This window comes from Chenopodium quinoa, unplaced genomic scaffold (genome assembly GCF_001683475.1).
Source record: "Chenopodium quinoa cultivar QQ74 unplaced genomic scaffold, ASM168347v1, whole genome shotgun sequence".
Lineage (NCBI taxonomy): Eukaryota > Viridiplantae > Streptophyta > Magnoliopsida > Caryophyllales > Amaranthaceae > Chenopodium > Chenopodium quinoa.
The window spans coordinates 2,470,571-2,493,073 of NW_018743574.1; the positions used below are offsets into that span (position 1 = coordinate 2,470,571).

The following is a 22,503-nucleotide window of genomic DNA, read 5'->3' on the forward strand; positions in this document are numbered from 1 at the left end:
TTGTCACCATTAACATTTACAAGGTTGGAAATTTCAAATTTGGGATATTTGTGTCCATGGCCTGGTTTGCGTCCAAAGTTGCAACACTTTTTATTTCACTGTATCATTTTTTATAAGTTTTAAAGTCCGTGTAATGTCAAGGTTATCACATGTAAAGTATTTCAATACATCTCCAAATTTTTAAGTTGACGTGCTTATTTTAGTCACGTTTGTCAATGTAAATTTAGTAATTAAATCTAATTATTTAGTAATTTGGTGGGTTAAATGTTAATTAGAAGAATTTAGAGTTTAATTAAGTTAATTAGAAGGTAATTAGGGGAATAAGTTTCCTCTCGCAAAAAAAAATTGAATGTAGTGGTTTTTTAAAACCAAAAAGCTTTTTAAAATTATTTTTTCCCAAAATGGTGCTTTTAAAAGGTTTTTTTTCTTACAAATTTACCATGTTAAAATTGTTACAATACGTAAATTAGAAGTCCATTTGCATTCAGCATACAAGTTGTACGTCCTACGAAGGCGGGAAATAAACAATTCTTCAATGTTTTATGCAGTAATGAATTATGTAATTGACAAAACCTACAACAAAAAAAGAAGCTTAATTGAAACTAATTAAATCCTATACAATAAGAATTGTGGATCAATGTCATTTGGTATGGGACGTTCTTCAGGGCATATTGGTAAACAATGAGCTATATTCGTCGCAGTTTCCAAGTATGATGCATACTTATGTTTTAATACTTGTCCTACATTGTAGTCTTCAACTCCATTGTTATCATCTATGCTTAGTACTTGTACATCAGTAGCTAAATTTTGAGTAAAGAAATCGCAATCAATGTCACTTTCATGCATGATTTTCTGATATTTTTGCTTGCTAAAAGTCCATTCTCCAGTTTTCCAATTGAAGTTGTATATTGCTAGGAAACGTTGCCCAAATGAAGCAATCAATTCTAAGGCCAACAAGATGAACTCGAACTCTTGGTTTGATAGATAGTATGGAAAGCTGATCCTCGCCCATCCCGGCTTCACTCCTAGATAGCCCTAAAAAATACAATATAACTATATTTAATGTTCTAAATTTAACTCTATAATTATAAAGATAACATGTACGTACTATGTACATATATGTAACATTGAACTTAATGTTCATGGATTAATACAATGTATAATCAAAACACGATCATTAAAACGTACCTTCTCTACATAAGATCTCAAGGCAAGTGAATGATTGTGATCGATTTTGAGCAATTGATGAGCATAAGGCCCAGCACAAGCACACCCTCCTCTAGCTTGTATCCCAAACAAGTCATTAAGTAGCTTCACAACGAACGCCCCGTGAAGTGGTTTACCTCTTTTCTTACCACTTTCTTCCCACATGTAAAGCCTACTATTATTATCACCTTCACTGGTTTTCTCATCATATGTATATGTTGAATGTGAGTACACTTGAAACGACAAAATCGCTTGTCGTTTTGCTCTCGTGTTACCTAATATAAAGATCCTATGGTTAGGAAGAAGCCTTTCCAAGGCTTTTTCAATGAAATAAGTCTCTTGTTTGTGAATCACTTCACACCCTATATATTCCTTTACCCATATTGCCAAGGCTGCTTTGATCTTTTGGATGATTGGTGGAGTCCCCGCGTTTTCTCTCTCTTCCACATCATCCACATATATCGTGTTCTGCAATTTCAGTAACACGCTATACATTACAATATGTTCAATAATATATAATCTCACTGTCTGAAAATAATTGTCCTCTTTGTAATCTATAACTAAATCGCACCACATAAATCATTTCGATGTATATGCAATGAAATTGTATAAAAAGCTATACAAAAATAAATTCGAACCTCTTCAGTAAAGCAATTAACAAAATCGACTGTGCCACCTCCACAAGTAGAAGGAGGAGAAGATCCCAAATAATATAAAGCTTTGTTCATCATAAGAATGCCAGGAGACCCTGGTCCTCCAAGGAACTTGTGAGGGCTAAGAAATATTGCATCGTAGCCGTCCGTCTCCCCTGATCTCATCTTGATCTCCACATATGGCCCACTGCGTACCACGTATAAAAAATCAAATACAACTAATGTTAGTAAAAAAAGACGTGTAAAAAGGTGTGTATGTAGATGCGAAATTTTCGCATATACACTAATATTAATACGTAGTTCTATTCAAAAAAAAAATACGTAATTTGTATTTTCATATGACCTATCATTAGATAATATGTTAAATGACGGAAATATACCAACCTGGAAGCGAAATCAAAGCAAACAAAGGCTCCATAACGATGAAGAAGAATAGAAATTCTTCTAGTGTCCAAACAAGTCCCAGTTACATTACTACAAGCAGAAAATGATCCCAAAATTGGTCTTTTTCTAGACTTGTAATACTCAAGTTTTTCCTCTAATTCTTCCAAGTTTAGCAACCCATCTTTATTCATCCCAATTTCAACCACTTCAACAAGACTTTGTTTCCAAGAAAGATAGTTAGAATGATGCTCATGTGGCCCCACAAAAACCACCCATCTTTCTTCATTACTTAGAATTTGTAACATTCTATCCCTTAAAATTGATGGCACTGCTACTCCCATGACTTCTTGAAGTCGTTTTATTGCTGATGTTGAACCCGACCCACAAAATATTAGTGCATCGTTTCTACCACCTCCTAAACACGACTTTATGTAATCGTTAGCTTGAGTTACCATCTTTGTTGTCTCCTGACCCACGTAGCTATCACACGTGTGAGTGTTCCCTGTATTCATATATAAACAAAGATATTAACGGTCAAGATTGACAAAGGAAATTTAAGTTAAGACGGAAAGAGGGTCTAACGTACCATAAGAAGGAAGGACGTGTTGCATGATATATTCTTCAATGTAGCGTAGGCACCTCCCACTCGCGGTACAATCTAAATAAGTAACTTTGCGCTTACCAAAAGGAGAAATGAATTCCAAATCATTTCCAATTAAGTTGTTCCTTAGCCAATCTAGCTTCTTCCTTGTGCTAATACCCTCCTTAACACCATACTTAGAGTAATAATTTGGCATTTCATAATTATTAGAAAATTTATGACATTCTAATAAATTACATGAAGAATTAAATAGACACATTTTTATTTAATTATGTTGATTTATGCCACTAAAATTTGGTGTTTGGGACTTTGGATTTGCTCGTTATATATGCATTTATTATAATGTTGGTCCAAGTTAATATTTCAATGGGTCAACTACGTGTAGTTGCTGCTGAAAAATCAATTACCAGCAACTACTTTCTAGTTTCTACTGTATTTTAAAGAATCAATTTGAAATAAAAATAATAATATGATATTACTAAAATAAGTTTGTAGTTTAATGGTGGGAAGCTACTGAACTAGTGAAAATATAATCAGTGGGTGAACATCAACTGCTGGACTTTATAGTAAAATGGTTTTGCATGCACAAGTTGTCAAGTTGACTGCTTGAAAATATACCCCCTTTTTATTTTTTTATTTTTTTAAAATGTGGTTTTGATGATTTCATTAAACCAATTAGAACTTGCTATTGATGTCATTAAGGGCTGTTTAAGCCAATCTACATCAAGTAACTTACACTATTACTCCCTCCACCCTACTTTTACTAAAAATTATTTTAATTATAGTGTAAGCGCAAATGTTTTTTTTTTTTTTTAAACATTTTCAAATAATATAATAAAGTGATCACCCCACTTTTTATTTGGCTAAACATTTAACTTTTTGCCAAAATAAATCTTACTAACACGACATGAAAATGTCCTTACCCACCATGAGCATGACATGACACAAGACATACGGTAACGGGCAATGATCGTACATGGTATCATTTTTTAAAATTTGGCACAATATCATAGGATGAGCGCGAGCAAATTGTCCGTGCGACGCTTGAATCCATAATACTGGATTCAGGTCACCCTTACTTGTATGCATGTGCTACAAGTATTAAATTGGAGAAAACTACACGCAATGTCACTAACTTTACCGCAACACATATAGTAAGACACATAGACATAATCAGGTTGCTCCATATAAGACTTGTTGTACCAAGACATCTGACAACTCGTAAAAACAAGCACGGCTCGCAGCCTAGTTGGTTTAACCAATAATACTAAAAGGGCCCAGCATGTCATGAACAACACGAGTCCAATTCAACATTTTCTCCATTTTTAAATGATTACAGGAGTCCAATTCAACATGAGTTTTACTTAATCCGTTTCATGGATAACCCACTTTAGCGAAAGGCAGTAAGGCACCATAGATCTCGAATTTCCCGCCAAAACAGAAAAGGCGCCAAACACCCTCCTCTTCTTCTTCCTCTATCAGATAGGTAGAAATAACCGAACATTTCCCAAATTATTTCTTAAAACCCTAAAATTTCCGAGTACAATTCTGTCGATCTTGATTAATTTTACTCAATTTCTCATTAATCCACTGAGAAAATGAAAGGAGGAACAGTTCAGATCAATTGGCACGACACTAAGCCAGTTCTAACCCTAGATTTTCATCCCTTTTCTGGACTTCTCGCTACTGGCGGCGCTGATTTCGATATCAAGGTTTTTCTCTTTCTCTCTCCTCTATTACAAGTTTTCAACTCTTTTCAATTAAACCCTGTTTTGAATTTTCGATTGTAAATGCTTTAATTGAAGAAAATCAAATAATGAGCGATATTGTGGGATACTTTAGTATCATTGTAAATTAACCGTCTTTATGTCAATTTTGGGGCTGGATTAGGGTTAGGATTTGTGGGTTCTTGTTAATATTTTCAATTTTGGTTGTAATTTTGATGGCAGTAGTGCTATTAAAAATTCGAATTCAATTAGATCCCATTTTAGGGTAAGTTTGAATCTTGAATAAGTTTGTGCAATTGGGCATGAGAATAACGTTTCTGGGAATGAATGAAAATGATCAAGTATATCATCATAGTAGTCGGTAATATTGAGATTAACATTTCTGTTTTTGATTTTAGGTCTATTATTGTTTTAACAAATATTCTAATCATGTGTCTTTAACATGAAATGGACTTGCTTGCAAACATGCTGCGCATCTTTGGATATTTAGATTCTTGATAGTTTCATTGTTTCGTGTATGTTTAATCTTAAAATCTGTGATGGCATTGACCTGTTCTGAGCGTTCTCCTGTGTTTCAACTGCTTGATGGGATTATTTCAGATTTGGCAAGTGGATTCGGAAGAAGCGCAAAATAAAATTCCAACAGCTTCCTATCAAACTAGTCTTTCTTATCACAGTTCTGCCGTGAATGTTCTTCGATTCGCTCCTTCAGGTAATTAATCTTGCAGACTTGCTCAATGCACTTCCAATTTTTCATTTCCTATTCCCACATGCTAAAGGGTCTGAAGCAAGATAGTATAAAAGATAAAATGCCAGTAGCCTCACCTTTAGGGCTACACTAATATTGTTCTTGGTTGCTGTAATATGTAACAATTGATGATTTGACAAATTTGGCTTTCTCAAGTTTTTTTTTTTTTTTAGTTTGTGAAGTTTATATTTTCTGCCAATGACTCATCACGCTTGATTTTGAAAATTGTTGAACTTATACCTGAAGATTCAGTGATGATGCTAGTGTGCTAGTTGCCTAGTTTTTCAAGAGGAATATGAGTATCTTCCATCAGTTGATGTTCAAACATAAAGTGTCAAACGTTGTGCTACATGATAATATGTTTTATATATTAAGATGATTTGCAGACTAATTGCGTTTAAATTATTGGGAGATAGAGAGGGGGTCTTGGACATGATAGGAGGACTGACTGACGAGATTAATTAGATGAAAGTTTCTTGGTCTGTTCCAAACTTCCAAGCTTTCAATCTGTGTTTGGAAATATTTATGCTTCAATGTCCTTGTTTATGATTTCTTGTGCAGTTAAAGAAGTATGGAGGTCAAATACTCAAAAGTAGGTGGAACTAAAGTTGTACAATGTGTTTGGAAATCCTTGTTTCTAGTTTGCATGAATGTGGACAGTCTGCATATGCATGTATCTAGTTTTGCATGAACTTCCTTGCGGCTTTGATGATTATGCTAATAAACTTTCTTTTGATTGTGCTGTGGACAGGAGAATTAATTGCTTCAGGTGCAGATGGTATGTAAATTACTTGCTGTGAGCCTGTGATATTGAAATTTCGGTTTGGCTTTTCGTTGCTTATTGATTTCTGAATAGAGTTTTTATTAATGTAGGAGGTGAACTTATATTATGGAAGTCTCATCTATCAGATGCTGGTCAAGTTTGGAAAGTTCTGAAGACGTTGTCGTAAGATTACCTTCTGGATCAACTGTTAATCTATCTTTAGCAAACCTTATTTTGTTGATTCTATCTGTAAGCATATTGTTAGGCAGTGTAGAAAAGTAGTGGCTAAATGAGATATGAAAGCAGTCTTTCTGGGTTCAAGTTTATGAAATACATGGAGATTTGTTTACTTTAATCACTGTATAAAACCTGTATATGTCATGACTCGACAGCTTCAATTCTCAAGGGATTGAAAACCATTAATCTAACCTGATTTGATCATTATTCATTGTAGTGAAATCTTGTTTTTGAATACCAGGTATATGCAAATCTGGACTTCCACAATTCCGTTTTCTTAAGATTAATATTGGCTTGTTGTTTATTACGAGTATCTGGGAATCATGATTATCAACTGGGCTATGTGGTTGGTCATTGGTGGAATCAGCAGATTGTATGTTAGAGGACGGGATAGATTGGCATCTATAATAGTTTTTAGTTTTTAAAGTGTTAGCATCCTGTGTGTCTGATGTAACTTTTTTACTTTTTCAGATTTCATAGAAAAGATGTATTGGATCTGCAGTGGTCCAGGAATGGAGCTTATCTTATCTCTGGGTCTGTTGACAATTCTTGCATCATATGGGATGCTGAGAAAGGTACTCAAAGATTTTGAATTGTATGTGAAATACCTGCCTGTTGTTGTTCCATTGTTGTTTAAATGTAAATCTTTGTCATTCAGGCTCTGTCCATCAGATTTTGGATGGACATCAACACTATGTTCAGGGAGTGGCATGGGATCCATTGTCCAAGTTTGTTGCATCTCTTAGTTCTGACAGAACTTGCAGAATTTATGTTAACAAACCTCAGAAGGCAAAGGGAGTAGAGAAGATGAATTATGCTTGTCAGCATGTGATTGTTAAGGCAGAACAGCAATCTGCAGATGATACCAAGGTTAGTAATGACTTGTTCATAGACTTCATACCAACTGTGTTTAGTGTTGATGAGTACTGACATTGTCAAAGTTGGGTATGCAGTGCTTGAAGAGTCATCTCTTTCATGATGAGACGTTGCCATCATTCTTTCGAAGATTAGCCTGGTCACCTGATGGTTCATTTTTACTAGCACCTGCTGGTAGGGATTCATTTACTTGTGAAATTATATGTTTTATCCTTTTTTTTCCCTCTTGGTAGGAGGTAGATTTATCCCCGTTCAGGGGAATTTTCCATTTATTGATAAATGTGGAGTACATCAAGATGAAAATCTTATGAGGATGAAGAATCTGAAGTTTCTAAGAAGCTAATACCAGATATCATGAACTTGATTTTAATTTTAACATTTGACTGCCTTTTGTTGCAGGTTTATACAAATGTTCACCTGATTCTGAATCTATCAATACTGCTTATGTATTTTCCAGAAAAGATCTTTCAAGGTAAGTTGCATCTTTTGACTCCAGAATGGAAAGTTGTTGCCTGCTCCTTTTTTAAACGACTTTTTTGCATTTTAATGCATTATTTTTGTTATTTTCTTGATTCAATGAGTACACCTCCCCTGTTTTGAGCACAACTAATCTATTTTCATTGGCATCCAGACCTGCATTGCAGCTTCCCGGTGCCAGCAAGCCTGTAGTAGCAGTGCAGTTCTGCCCTTTGGCTTTTAACCTTCGTGGATCAAACTCAGGTAGTATAGTTTTTTAGTTTGATGCTATGGTGAATAATTTCACAATTTGATGTTATTAAATGAACCTTTATTGCCTTTGACAGCTGGGTTTTTCAAGCTTCCATACCGGCTCATTTTTGCTGTGGTAACTCTGAATTCACTGTACATTTATGACACAGAAAGTGTTGCCCCTCTAGCTATCTTGGCTGGTCTGCATTATGCAGCCATAACAGATATAGCATGGTAATGTCCTCCCTATACTTATTCCCTTCTGTAGGAATAGCATGGTTAACTTTATTTAGCACTATCATCACAAAATGGATACTGAAACTTGAAGCTTTTGATAGGTCGCCTGATGGAAAGTATTTAGCATTATCATCACAAGATGGATACTGCACATTGGTAGAGTTTCAAAGTGACGAACTGGGAACACCTATCCCTTTTCCAGGTTTGTCTTGTCATTTTTGAGAAATTTTGCCTTTTATTCTGCACATTTTCTATCACTATATTTATTCTTTATATGACTTTCTTAGATGGAAAGACTACTAGTAGTCATGTTGACGAGACTTCTAGTCAAAAGAAGCCTGAAGCAATGGTGGCCAAAGCTTCTGTAAAAGACAGCACTGTTATTTTAGAGAGTAACCAAACTGCAAAAGATAGCCCTGTTGTTTTAAGGAATAACCAAACAGATAACAAACAGGCATCACCAGTGGCAAGCACTCCTGTATCTAGCAAGCCAGCTAAGAGGCGTATTACTCCCATGGCAATCGATCCTTGACTTCCATCATCATCTTTGTAAAGTTCATGTCGTAATCATCTCTCTGCTCCTAATCCCTGAGGTTTGGATTTTCTTCCACATTTTGTATAGTGAGTCATGAACTCTTGAAGGGAAGGGTCCATATATCAGCTAAGATTGCAAGTGTACCATGAAATGATGCTAATACATAATTTGATATCGATTTTAATGTTCAAAACTCTGGAGTTTGCCAGCAACTTAGCAAGTCAGTATCTTCAAGTTTTATGGTTTTTTATTCCAGCAATTGGTTACAAATGCGGACTTAATCTCGCACACTTGAGATGCTGATATTTTGGGGATTTGGTGTTAATGCAGCTGGAGTATCCTGCTTTCACCGTTATTACTGCTTATTAGGAATTTCAGAATTTGGCATTAATGGTGTATTTCCCAGTTAGAAGATTATCATGTCACTGAATCACACTTGACCTTTTGTACTCTGTATGTAATATTAGCCCTTTCATTTGTGTCATTTTTAAAATTTGTTACCAGAAGCATCTGAAAAATGCAATCATAATTTTTTTTTTTCTTATTAAGAAAAATATCTCGTGAAAGAAAGAAAGAATTCTGAACTTTATTTGTTGAAATGTACATACAAATTAGCAAATTTAAAGCATCATGGTTAAACTTATTTCGTTCACCATTGATTTATGTCCTCAGTGCATGCATACATAGCATGTTCTTCAGCTCATTCACGAGTTCTTGTTCTCGATTTGAAATTGATCAGAGTCAGAAGTAGGTGCAGCTGTTTGGAGAAAATGATGAGGATGATGTGCACCCCTATCATGCGAAGTCCCACTCACTATTTCATCAGTTATTTTAGTTTCATGAGTATGGATGTCATCTTCGAAGGTAACGAGCACAGCTTGCTCGCCATAAGGACCACGTACAGCTTCTTCATGAATGTGCATATGTTCATCAACAGTAATATTATCAGTCTCCTTGATCATTCTCTTTCTTCTCTTCTTGATGAAGCAAAACAATGCAGCTGAGAGGAATGCAAGAAAGAAGACGCCTCCAAGAGACACAAAGACAATGATGATGGTAGCATGGTGCCCTGGAGCAGGAGGTGGAGTAGGCACCACATGAGGAGGTGGTGGTGGAAGCTTTGGTGGCAGTGGTGGTGGCTTTACTGCTGGAGCAGGTGGAGGCACATGGTGTGGAGATGGCCTTGGAGGAGGGTTCGAGGGCTTTGGTGGAGAGAAAGGATGTGGAGGCGGTTTGGGTTTTGGTGATGGAGGAGGGTTTGAAGGCTTTGGTGGTGGGAGAGAGTGTGGAGGTGGTTTAGGTGTAGGCGATGGGGGAGGGTTCGAGGGCTTTGGTGGTGGGAGAGAGTGCGGAGGTGGTTTAGGTATCGGCGTTGGAGGAGGGTTTGAGGGCTTTGGTGGAGGGATAGAATGGGGAGGTGGCTTTGGTATCGGGCCTATCGGCGTTGGAGGAGGGTTTGATGGCGATGGTGGGGTTGGTTTTGTTGGAGAAATGGGATGAAAGGGAGGTGCTGGTTTCGGCGGGAACGGGAAAGCATGTGGTGGTGGAAAGGGGAAAAATGGATAGTTGAAATTTTGAGGTTGAGCCATTGAAGCTGATTACAATAAAAGAGAGCAAATGAAGTTTTGAGCAGATGATGTTTAGGTGTTTGAATAAACACATATATAAAGGCGTCCATGAACTCAGTTGCTTGAATGTTGATTGAACTTCTAAGTTCATATAATTAAGAAACTTGCACTTCATTCTAAGATTTTGAGGCTGTCATCTTGTATTTGAAAAATACTTGATGACTCTTGCTAAGTTTGCTTTCACCACTAGGATTTTCCATACTAAAATGTTTGAAAATTGATCAACGAGCTCTTGCATAGTTGCATGTTTTTACTAAAATGACCCATTATGAATCAACCCGTAATCGATAATTTAGTACTCGTATTAAGTAAAATAATTCACATTCATTTTTAACCAAAGGCATATAATTGATTGTAATATGGAATTTTAAAAAATGATTGTAATAAAACATTAGTGAGATTGGAATGTTGTTTGTTTTTTTTTTTTTTTTTTGGTAATTGACTAGTAATTTGTCAATTTAATTTTGAACAGGGTGATTAGAAATATTTAGAACATAGTCTTTCAAAGTGCTAGATCTAGTTTCCGTTAGATTTAAACAAATGCTACTTTGACATTGACACAAAGACTAAAACCAAAATGTATTGCATTCCAAGCATCTTTATAATGAGTGATTGACTGCTTTTAAATACAGAGAAAATAAAATAATTCTATCTTTCTTATTTCTTTTTGTTTTCCTTAAACTTAAAGACCATAAATCACATGGTTATAATTAGTAAAAGCTTGAAGCCAAAGCTTTGAAGACATCTTTGTTTTGCTCATTCTAAATTCATATAATTACAAAATTTATTAATCATATGCTTCTCCCACCCAATTTCGAACCTCAGTCCCCAAACAATCTGAAAATGAGCAGTTTTTCTCTAATCCCTGTTTTTATGAACCGGTATCAAACATGTCGATCAATGATACAATCTTACACAATGCACAGACGTTCTCTGGATATGGAACCAAGTAGCCCGAAGATATTGGAAGAGAAAAGGTATGTACAATTTTGCAACTTATATGTTCTATAATGAACAACTATTCATATTTTCTACATACAACAATTGATCAAAGGTGATTGAAAGAATATAACCTTGAACCTCCCAAGGCTTCATTTACAGCTCTTCTTCATACTGCAAATCGTGGAAGGAAAAATCTGTAGTGAAGGCCAAAGGGCAGTCTCTTTAGCAGAACATCTCTGTACTGATACAAACGCCGCAACTTCTCCAATGTGTACCTGTCCTATCAAATAGAGGACAAGTAATGTATAATGGAGTACGTAAGTCGAAGAATCCAACTTGAACTTTCTCATTTCAGTCATTCTGCAAACAAGAGTGAAATGAAAGTTAGAACTATGTTGATATATCCTGAAGAATGTTTAGAGCAACGAGTTCTCCAAGGAGGAGCTGGAAGTACAATTCCAAAATTGACAAGTACTCCAAAACAGGAATGTGTTCGGAATGTGTTTAAATGTTGGATACAAACATGTAACGCGATTCAAAAGTCTGCATGATTTAGGATATTTAACAGATACTTGAAATGAAAATGCCTTGTACTACTATACATGTTATGGAATAGCTTAAATGTTACGGAATACTTAGTAATAGAGTAATTGAAGCTTTCATCTGATCTAGTGAAATATTTTGGTAGAATGACCACTAATAGGCTAACAGCCTCTATCTATAAAGAATTCCATTTGGAAACTGTTCATGAACCTTCAGCATAACAAAATCCAATAAACAAATGGAATAAAGGATTACCTTGAGGGTCCTTGACCTATCCCCAAAACACAATATAAATGACAATTTTAAAAGATGTGAATTTCTTAGCACATGTGGTCTAAAAATATAATTATTGTTTAACAATGCATTTTCTATTTAATGCCATGAGATGAAACACACGTTCTGGGATTTTATTATTCAATACAACTACACACTGTCAAAACTGACAACCAAGTAGCTAAAGAACTCGGAATAGGCAAGGCCCAAAAGGATAAGAAGACTTCCCTCTAAAATCAACAGTTGTGTTAAAATTATTTAACTGACAATAGAGGTTAGAAACGTTGAAATCAAAATTTGAGCACCCAGCATGACTTAGATGCAAAAAAATGAAATTTAAGGTAATGCAGTAAAATGATAATCAACAATGACATGAAAAAGGGTCAGATAAAATGTTACTTGAAAGATTGAAATCAACCCTATTCTAATCATTTTTAGGCAGTACCTTGTCAGAGAAAAGGTCAGACAACAGAATTTCATTCCAAAAGTCAGGAACCCCAGGCAGACACCAGTGGCTACAATCAGCAAAAGATTTACGGTCACTCCAGTTGCCTACATGTGCATCACCCCTAGAAGCAGACATGGAAGTGATACGCAACATTTTAACAGGAAATCTCATCTTCTTCACTATATCGATTACCACATCTGAGAATGGGCTCTGATGCTTAAAATCATAATCTGATTCTGGAAATTGCATCACTGTGCAATGTGCGCTGGATTGGATACTGGTACAAACAAGATAGGGAAATGAATAAACTAATCAAATCAGTGTATTGCTAGGCCATGCACAGATGCGCATACACAAGCTGTAAAGTAAGGGAATAATTCACAATTGTATTACATACGAAGTTTAAATCACTGAGTAAAGTTATTTGAATGAAATACACTTTATTTTTATTTTCTCAATAAGCTTAAACATTTTCTTTTTTTTTTTTAAAGGGCTAGTTTTTCTTGTAGTTCAACACTCAGATCAATTCATCAATGGCAGAGGCAATAAATGTTTGTGTAGCACATTACGATAAGCTAATTTTGAAGCATGTAGATTGTAGAGGGAATTGCTCAATGTACCTCCAGTGAGATGGCTCAAAAGTACGAAAGTAAACACGTGTTCTCTTTGAATCTACTGAAGCTTCCACCCACGAAGCCCAGGTGGCCATAGCTGTTTTAAAGGCCGAAGGTATTGACATCCCAAGCTTCAGTGAACCACCTAACTGAAAATAGCAACCCCTGTTAGGAGACAATTTAAACGAATTTAGTTTATGAATAGGAAAAAAAAAATAAAAATAAATGCAGCCACACTTAGGGATCTATGCATTTTTAAACTAAAGATTGACACAATCGTAATACATCACAACCAACATGCAATCTAGCAATTGGCATGCCAACCACAAGCTATAATGGCTTGTCTAGGAATTAGGATGTATAAATCAATACCAAGAATAGAATTACTGTTTCCTTATACATGATAGCTGCTCCAATAAGTCTCCACTCTTATGATTCAACAAATATACAAACCATCATCACTTAAAATTATGTCTTCACTGGGTGTTACCCTTTCTATATGTTCAGTCTTGCCCTTTCTATAGTCTAGATCAATGAATTGGCTAGGAGGAAAATGATAGAAAGACACCCTACAAACACTATTCGTGCTTATAGTAATGACAATTTAAATCATTGGCATAAATTTAGCTAATTTCAATTTCCTGTAACATGCTAACTAGTACTGTTCAACATGTTGCATGGAAGGCTATAGAAGTATGTTCCTTAGATCAATTAAGACATATTATATCCATATCTGTCATTCATAACACCAACCAGATCACCCTATTCCAGGCATTCAACACCTGCATTACTCTTCAAGGGACATAATCAAGGAAGGAGCAGAGAAGTATTGACCAATATCCATTGATACTTATTTTTGTCACTCCTACTAACCCATATCCATCTGTTTTAGTATTGACCAATGCAGCTCCCATACGTTAAGGCTGTGAGAGTGACAACATTTTCTTTAGGTCTAGACAAAAATTTAATAAAGAGCAGCTACCATTCAAGAGGTACAATAAGTAAACTTATCAATATGCACTATTAAACTTTTAGCATGGTTGTCTTTCAAGGATGACTGTTGTATTTTCCCCCAAATTTTAAAATCCTCAGAAGTGCTCACAAGATGGCTTTTTCACAAAAATCATTAGAGATAGTTTCTTTGAAAAAGAGGAAGAGAGGTGTAAACCTGTAAAACATAGGCCTGGAAATACATCTGGCTCCACACAAACATACATATAACCCAACATCGAAGTGCACATGCTGAGATACAAGTACACATACACAAAACATAAAAAAAAAATATCGTGTCTTAAGTTATGAGATCACACTAAACTTCACAGAATTGTGAACTCCTAAATATTTTGTGAATACTCTAAATAGTATTATATGACTAAATTCCTCACGTGCAACATCTTTTTGTAAACTACAAAATACAAAGTTGCATAAAATCCATAAACTAACATAGATCACATGCTTTTATATGCATTTGAAGACTTACGTTTCATATAACTTTGACGGTATCCACCAATGTCCCGAGTTGAATATTATTGCATCTGAATTAACCCATTCCTTACTAATGGCATCCATTTTGTCAAGCTTGAGTGTTGACTTCACTCTCTTTGGAGAATGCTTTGTTGCAATACCAGGTTGAACCAAGAAAACAGACCGGTAAAACTCCACAGATAAATTAAAGGAACGAAAGCGAACAGCCAAGTGTCTTGTGGTTTTCGTTATGTTCCTTCCTTTCACTTCGTAAACACTCTTTTTGTCCTCCACTCCTGTCATAAGCAGGCATATAAAAGACTCCCATTGTGTCCGACTCATAGAATCTCCCACAAAAACAACCCTTTTACCTCGAAGCCTTTCCAATATGTTAGATGCATTAAAAGCAGGGATGTCACAATCTTTGGGCTTCCATCTCCATCTAAGGTATTTTTTATTCTTCCTCCCATTGCCCAAGCAATTGAAACCTTGTTCCACAAAAGGACACTCAGAAGAATTGTACAAAGGATAGTTGTAGTCCGATACCCAACTCCCATCAAAGACATCACAATTACTCGATGAAGCTCCATACTTATGAAATACCAACCCCAAATCGGGAAAAATATTGAAATACCCAAAAGATAAACATAAGTAAAAGGTGATCAATGGTCCAGTAATGAAGAGAAAACACAAATTCCGAGGGATCAAGCTATCTCGGCGAAGTCCATTGGAGTTGTCTGACTTATCTTTATGGAGAAACACTTTTGGACTACCAATAGCAGTGGCATTCTTCCTATTTGTAGATGTACTCCTACTAATAGATGAACCACTACTGAAAATGTTCATGGTCTTAAAAGATCACAAAAACACTCCTCGGAATTACACATTACCAAAACCATAGATTCCAAATTACCCTAAATTCCAATTTTCTATAGATTCATTCGACCTCCATCATTCAACTCAAAATTGCATCAAAACCCTCAAACCCCACATACCCATTAATCCAAAAATCAAGCTGAATAAACAACAAACTATTACAACCTGGAAATCTTCTTAGCCTCAAAGCTCAATTTATAATGCAAAGCACAACTGCAAACACAAAGCAATCATATAAACAAATACACAAAATATGGATTAATTTCCAAGATTCACCAACATCAAAGAACAAACACAACAAATTAAAGTATACCCAACTCATTAATCATGTAGAAAAATAAAAGGGTATCATTCAAATCTCAAGAAAATTATGTTTCATACAGAATCATATAATACAATCATATAAGGGTAGTTTAGAAAGAAAAAATGCATGAAAAAATTACCAGTTTAGAAGCTGAAGAACGATCTCCAAGCATCAAATAATGCAGAATTAATGAGTGATTTGACGAAGAAGAGAGAAAATGGGGAGAGAGTGGAGAAGCATGAGAAGAAGATTCGAGGGAGAAAGGGTGGGAGCCGAGCAGCACATGACTGAATGAGACAGAGACTGGACAACGGACTGTATTTTTAAAATCTATTTGAGTAGTTGTTACATTTTGCCAACCCAGAAAATGATATTTTACTGCCAATTTTAGACAAAAAAAAAAAAAAAAAAAAAAAAAAAAAAAAAAAAGGATAATTAGTTTTCAAAAATAGTTGTAAAAAAAATTATCATCTTTAAATGAATTAATTTTCCTTACGAAGTTGCTTGTATTGAAATGATATCCCTCCCTGAGATTATGATGTGTGTAATGTTCTCAAATGAATTATAGATTTTATTAAGATCGGAATATGTTATTGAGTTAAAGTGTTAAACCCATAATTTTGTTTATGGTTAAAGTTTTAGAGACAAAATGATCCGGTCCAAACTGAATTGAGATTTAAAGTGACAACTCTACATTATAGTGGCTTGACCACTTAAAGATTGATACGTTTCTTTTATCATGCTTGTCAATAGAAATATTCAATCGAATATGTCTTTAATTATATTATTGGAAAAAATAACTAAAAATTGAATTTTAATTAAGTACGCATTAAAATGAATGTAAAAAGACCTCACATGACTATGTTTTTTAATACCTTTAAGTCACAAATGTTAGTCAAAGTAAAGTTAATGAATAATGTCAAAAGTCAAAATGTGTCATCTGAAACGAAGGAAAAAACTCATTAATGTAAACCAATTAAATAAGATTAATGTGACTGGTACATTGATAATAATTCTTGGTAAATTAAATTTCAAGGGTTAATGTAAAAAATATAAAAAATTGTTTGTGGGTGAAACCAAAGCTGTCAAAAGTTGACCCGAAATACCGACTCAAACCCGATTATTAACCGACCAATCTGAACCCGAAAAAATGGTGACCCAAACCCGATTTGAAACCAACCCTAGACCCGAATTGACCCGAGTATGTGAGACCCGAACATGAACTGACCTGATACCCCAACCCGAATGTAACTCGTAAATTATTGACTTGAATCGAACCCGACTTGAACCGAAATTGACCCAAACCCGTTTTAACCCGTCAAAACTCGAATTTAACCCGACTTGTTACTAACCTGACCTGAATTCAACCCGACATGTTACTAACCCGACCCGAATTTAACCAAACCTGTTACAAACCCGTCTCGAAATCAACCCAACTTGTTATTGAACTGACCCAAATTCAACCCGACTTGTTATTGACCTGACCCGAATTTTACCAGACCTATTACTAACCCAACCCAAAAATTCAACCCGATCTGTTACTAACCCGACTCGAAATCAACACGACTTGTTATTGACCCGACCTAAATTCAACCCAAATTGTTCCTGACCCGATTTCAAATCACCTTAAATGCAATTTAGACCACCTTATTATTGTTGATCAAAGCAATTTGTCTAGGGAGACCAAGTCGGTCCACGCCAGCAAAAGAAAGGAGCATTATCCACAAATTTAAGAATTAAATATAATATATATTTGTTGTATGGTCAAAGGAGACAATTATCTTCCTAAATTATAAACTATAGTTTCCTAGTATATTGCCTTATATATTATAGTCAAAGAAAATAATTAGCTTGATAAAAATGATAATTATCTATTTTATAGTAAGTTGAACCCGAATATTACCTGACTTGGGAATGAGATCTGATTGTAACGTGCAAATTATTGACTTGAACATAACCCGACTTGACTCTGAGAATGACCCGACTTGGAAATGACCCAACCTGATTATAACCCGCAAATTATTGACATGAACCCGATAATGACACGACTTGAAAATGACCCGACCTGATTATAATCCGCAAGTTATTAACTTGAACTGAACTCGACTCAAACCTGAGAATGACCCAACCTAATTCTAATCCGCAAATTATTGACTTGAATCGAATCCGACTCGAACCCGAGAATTACCCTAACTCGTTTTAACCCGTGAAAACCAGAAATAAACCCGACCTATTATTCACCCGACCCGAATGTAACCAGACCTGTTATTAACCCGACCTAAATCCGACCCAAACCCGGTAAGAAATATGACCCGAAGTGTCCCGACTCAAGTATGACCCGACCCGCATAGGTTATGGAATTAATCCGAATTGACCCGACCCGAGTTGACCTAACCCAAACCCGACCCGTTTACCCGAATTTACAGCTCTACCCGAAACCTCCAAAAATTCTAAAAAAACGTGGATATCAGCCTTCAATTTTGGAATTATTTGACTTTTTTCACCCGGAAATAAAAATTTCCAAAATGTTTACCATGGTCCCTAATATCCTCCGGGAGTCCAATTGGCCGGGTGGAACCATCCAATTTGCCTTTAAACAACCAATTTACTAGTTTACAACTTGCACCGATTTCATTAACTCAAGCTTACCACGAACATTTATGACAACATATAATAATCATATATGGATCCAAACAACATTATAACCCCGAGATGTATCCCCTAAAATCTCAATGCTTTTTGACACTGGGCCCCGAAACATTCGAAATTTCTCAAAAACCGTGGATATTAGCCTTTAGTTTTGGAATTTTTTAACTTTTTTTTGCCCGGATATTAAACATTGCCAAAATGTTTACCATGATCCCAAATTCCTTCCGGGAGTCCAATTGGGTGGGTGGAACCATCCAATTTGCCTTTAAACGACCAATTTATCGGTTTACAACTTACACCATCCCGATTTCATTAATTCAAACCTACCACGAACATTTATGACAATAAATAATAATCATATATTCAAAACGACATTATATGACCCCGAGATGCATTCCCCAAAATTTCAAGATTTTTCGACACCGGGCACCGAAGACTCCAAAAATTCTCAAAAAGCGTGGATAAAAGCCTTCAATTTTTGAATTTTTTGACTTTTTTCGCCCGGGCATAAAAATTGCCGAAATTTTTACCATGGTCTCTAATACCCTCAGGGAGTCCAATTGGGTTGGTGGAACCATCTAATTTGCCTTTAAACGACCAATTTACCGGTTTACAACTTGCACCAATTTTATTAACTCAAGCCGACCACGAACATTTATTACAACAAATAATGATCAAATATGGTTCCAAACGGCATTATATGACCCCGAGATATATCCCCTAGAATTTCAAGACTTTTCGATAACGGGCCCCGAAATCTATAAAATTTCTCAAAAGTGATGATATCAGTCTTCAATTTTGGAATTTTTTGACTTTTTTTGCCCGAAAATAAAAATTGCCGAAATGTTTACCATGGTCCCTAATACCCTATGGGAGTCCAATTGGTTGGATGGAACCATTCAATTTTCCTTTAAACGGCCAATTTACCGATTTACAACTTGCACCGATTTCATTAATTCAAGCCTACCACAAACATTTGTGACAACATATAACGATCATATATGGTTCCAAACGACATTATACGACCCCGAGAAATATCTCCTAAAATCTCAAGCCTTTTCGACACCTGGCCCGAAACCTCCAAAATATCTCAAAAGCATGGATATTAGCCTTCAAGTTTGGAATTTTTTTACTTTTTTCGCACGGAAATAAAAGTTGCAGAAATGTTTGCCATAGTCCCTAATACCCCCCGAGAGTCCAATTGGGTGGGTGGAACCATCCAATTTGCCTTTTAACGACCAATTTACCGGTTTACAACTTGCACCGGTTTCATTAACTCAACCCTACCGCGAACATTTATGACAACAAATAATGATCATATATAATTACAAACAACATTATATAACCCCGAGATGTATTCCCTAAAATTTCAAGACTTTTAGACACTGGGCCCCGTAGACTCCAAATTTCTAAAAAAACGTGGATATTAGTCTTCAATTTTGGAATTTTTTGACTTTTTTACGCGCGGAAATAAAAATTGCCGAAATGTTTACCATGGTCCCTAATAGCCTCCGGAGTAAAATTGGGTGGGTGGAACCATCCAATTTGCCTTTTTAAACGACCTATTTACCGGTTTATAATATGCATCGATTGCATTAACTCAAGCTTACCACGAACATTTAGGACAACAAATAATGATCATATATGGTTCCGAACGACATTAAATGACCTCGAGATGTATCTCCTAGAATTTCAAGACTTTTCGACACCGGGTCCTGAAACCTCCAAAATTTCTCAAAAAGTGTGGATATTAGTCTTCAATTTGGAATTTTTTGACTTTTTTTGCCCGAAAATAAAAAATGCCGAAATGTTTACCATGGTCCCTAATATCCAACGGGAGTCCAATTGGGTTGGCGGAAATCATCCAATTTGCCTTTAAACGGCCAATTTAATTACCGGTTTACAACTTGCACGGATTTCATTAACTCAACCCTACTACGAACATTTATGACAACATATAATGATCATATATGGTTTCATATGACATTATATGACCCTGAGATGTATTCCTTAAAATATTAATACTTTTCTACACCAGGCCCCGAAACCTCTAAAATTTCTCAAAAAGCGTGGATAATGCGTGCCTTCAATTTTGAATTTTTTGATTTTTTTTGGCCCGGAAATAAAATCTGCCGAAATGTTTACCATGGTCTCTAATACCCTTCGGAAGTCCAATTTGGGTGGGTGGAACCATCTAATTTGCCTTTAAACGACCAATTTACCGGTTTACAACTAGCACCGATTTCATTAATTCAAGCCTACCACGAACATTTATGACAACAAATAATGATCATATATGGTTCCAAACTGCATAATATGACCCCGAGATGTACCCCCATAGAATTTCAAGACTTTTCGACACCGGGCCCCAAAACCTCCAAAATTTCTCAAAAAACGTGGATATTAGCCTTCAATTTTGGAATTTTTTGACTTTTTTTTCACCCGAAAATAAAAATTGCCAAAATGTTTACCATGGTTTCTAATACCCTCTGAGAGTCCAATTGGGTGTGTGGAACCATTCAATTTGCTTTTAAACGGCCAATTTATTGATTTACAACTTGCACCGATTTATTGGTTTACAACGGCCAATTTAATTAACTTGCACCGAACCCGACTTGAACCGAAATTGACCCAAAAACGTTTTAACCTGTAAAAACCCGAATTTAACCCGACTTGTTACTAACCTGACCTGAATTCAACCCGACCCGTTCCAAACCGACCCGAATTTTACCCAACCTGTTACAAACTCGACCCGAAATCAACCCGACTTGTTATTGACCTGACCTAAATTCAACCCGACTTGTTATTGAACCGACCCGAATTTTACCATACCTATTAATTACCCAACCCAAAAATTCAACCCGATCTGTTACTAACCCGACTCGAAATTAACACGACTTGTTATTGACCCGATCTAAATTCAACCCAAATTATTCCTGACCCGATTTCAAATCACCTTAAATGCAATTTAGACCACCTTATTATTGTTGATCAAAGAATTTTGTCTTGGGAGACCAAGTCGATCCAGTCCAGCAAAAGAAAGGATCATCATCCTCAAATTTAAGAGTTAAATATAATATATATTTGTTGTATGGTCAAAGGAGATAATTATCTTCCTAAATTATTGACAGTTCCCTAGTATATTTCCATATATATTATAGTCAAAGAAAATAATTAGCTTGATAAAAATGATAATTATCTATTTATAGTTAGTTGAACCCGAATATGACCTGACTTGGAAATAACCCGATCTGAATGTAACCTGCAAATTATTGACTTGAACATAACCCGACGTCAATCCGAGAATGACCCAACTTGGAAATGACCCAACCTAATTATAACCCGCAAATTATTGACTTGAACCGAACCCGACTCAAACCCGAGAATGACCCGACCTGATTCTAACCTGCAAATTATTGACTTGAACCGAACCCGACTCGAACCTGAGAATTACCCTAACCCGTTTTAACACGTGAAAACCCGAATTAAACCCGACTTATAGACTATAGTTCACCCGACCTGTTATTAACCCGACTTAAACCCGACCCAAAACCGGTAAGATGTATGACTCGACGTGATCCGACTCAACCATGACCCAACCTAAACCCGACCCGCATAGGTAATGGAATTAATCTGAATTGACCTGACCTGAGCTAACCCGACCCACTCTTATTCGACCCAAACCCGACCCGTTTACTGAATCGACAGCTCTAGGTGAAACACATACCAAGTATATGATTAATCAAATCCAAGTTTTTGAAGATAAACTCCATAAATGCTTACTTTGAGAAACTAGATGTCTTCATTCGATTTTGAAAGGCATAATTCAAAACTCATGATTAATAGTTGTGTATTTTAATAATGTGACGTTGTACTTTATATCTAGTTGATACTCGAGTCATAATCATACTTCGTACTAATGTAATATTGTACTTAACTTAATGTTCTACTTGGCAGTCTACAAATACGATAAGTGGCCCAAAAGAGATCTGGGCTTGACTTGGATATTCTTCAGATTCTACAAAATGGATTTTCATGTATAACTAGCCCAACACAATATTCCGTTTACCAATATTAAAATTAGACT

At 35.8% G+C, this 22,503-nt stretch overlaps 4 protein-coding genes across 4 annotated transcripts; 1 reads left to right on the plus strand and 3 right to left on the minus strand.

The window, feature by feature from the left end:
* Window positions 1-483: 483 nt before the first annotated feature.
* On the minus strand, window positions 484-3,137 carry LOC110681688 (probable cysteine desulfurase). Its single transcript, XM_021857825.1, has 5 exons — window positions 2,830-3,137; window positions 2,244-2,745; window positions 1,845-2,046; window positions 1,189-1,674; window positions 484-1,035 (listed from the first exon to the last, which is right to left on the minus strand). Exons 1-5 carry the CDS (start codon window positions 3,101-3,103, stop codon window positions 607-609), a joined length of 1,893 nt encoding a protein of 630 aa, XP_021713517.1. The 5' UTR covers window positions 3,104-3,137; the 3' UTR covers window positions 484-606.
* Window positions 3,138-4,166: 1,029 nt separating this feature from the next.
* Window positions 4,167-9,159, plus strand: LOC110682010 (chromatin assembly factor 1 subunit FAS2-like). Its single transcript, XM_021858211.1, has 12 exons — window positions 4,167-4,556; window positions 5,172-5,283; window positions 6,071-6,097; window positions 6,193-6,265; window positions 6,791-6,894; window positions 6,978-7,189; window positions 7,273-7,369; window positions 7,595-7,667; window positions 7,827-7,915; window positions 7,999-8,137; window positions 8,242-8,342; window positions 8,428-9,159. The coding sequence occupies exons 1-12, from the start codon at window positions 4,443-4,445 to the stop codon at window positions 8,670-8,672; spliced, it is 1,386 nt and encodes a 461-aa protein (XP_021713903.1). The 5' UTR covers window positions 4,167-4,442; the 3' UTR covers window positions 8,673-9,159.
* A 220-nt stretch (window positions 9,160-9,379) lies between these two features.
* LOC110681769 (leucine-rich repeat extensin-like protein 3) lies at window positions 9,380-10,264 on the minus strand. Its single transcript, XM_021857894.1, has one exon. It carries the CDS (start codon window positions 10,262-10,264, stop codon window positions 9,380-9,382), a length of 885 nt encoding a protein of 294 aa, XP_021713586.1.
* Window positions 10,265-11,243: 979 nt separating this feature from the next.
* Window positions 11,244-16,345, minus strand: LOC110682011 (protein trichome berefringence-like 7). The gene is made up of 5 exons (XM_021858212.1): window positions 15,907-16,345; window positions 14,604-15,676; window positions 13,130-13,288; window positions 12,507-12,786; window positions 11,244-11,605 (listed from the first exon to the last, which is right to left on the minus strand). The coding sequence occupies exons 2-5, from the start codon at window positions 15,431-15,433 to the stop codon at window positions 11,597-11,599; spliced, it is 1,278 nt and encodes a 425-aa protein (XP_021713904.1). The 5' UTR covers window positions 15,434-15,676; window positions 15,907-16,345; the 3' UTR covers window positions 11,244-11,596.
* Between the last annotated feature and the right edge of the window lie 6,158 nt (window positions 16,346-22,503).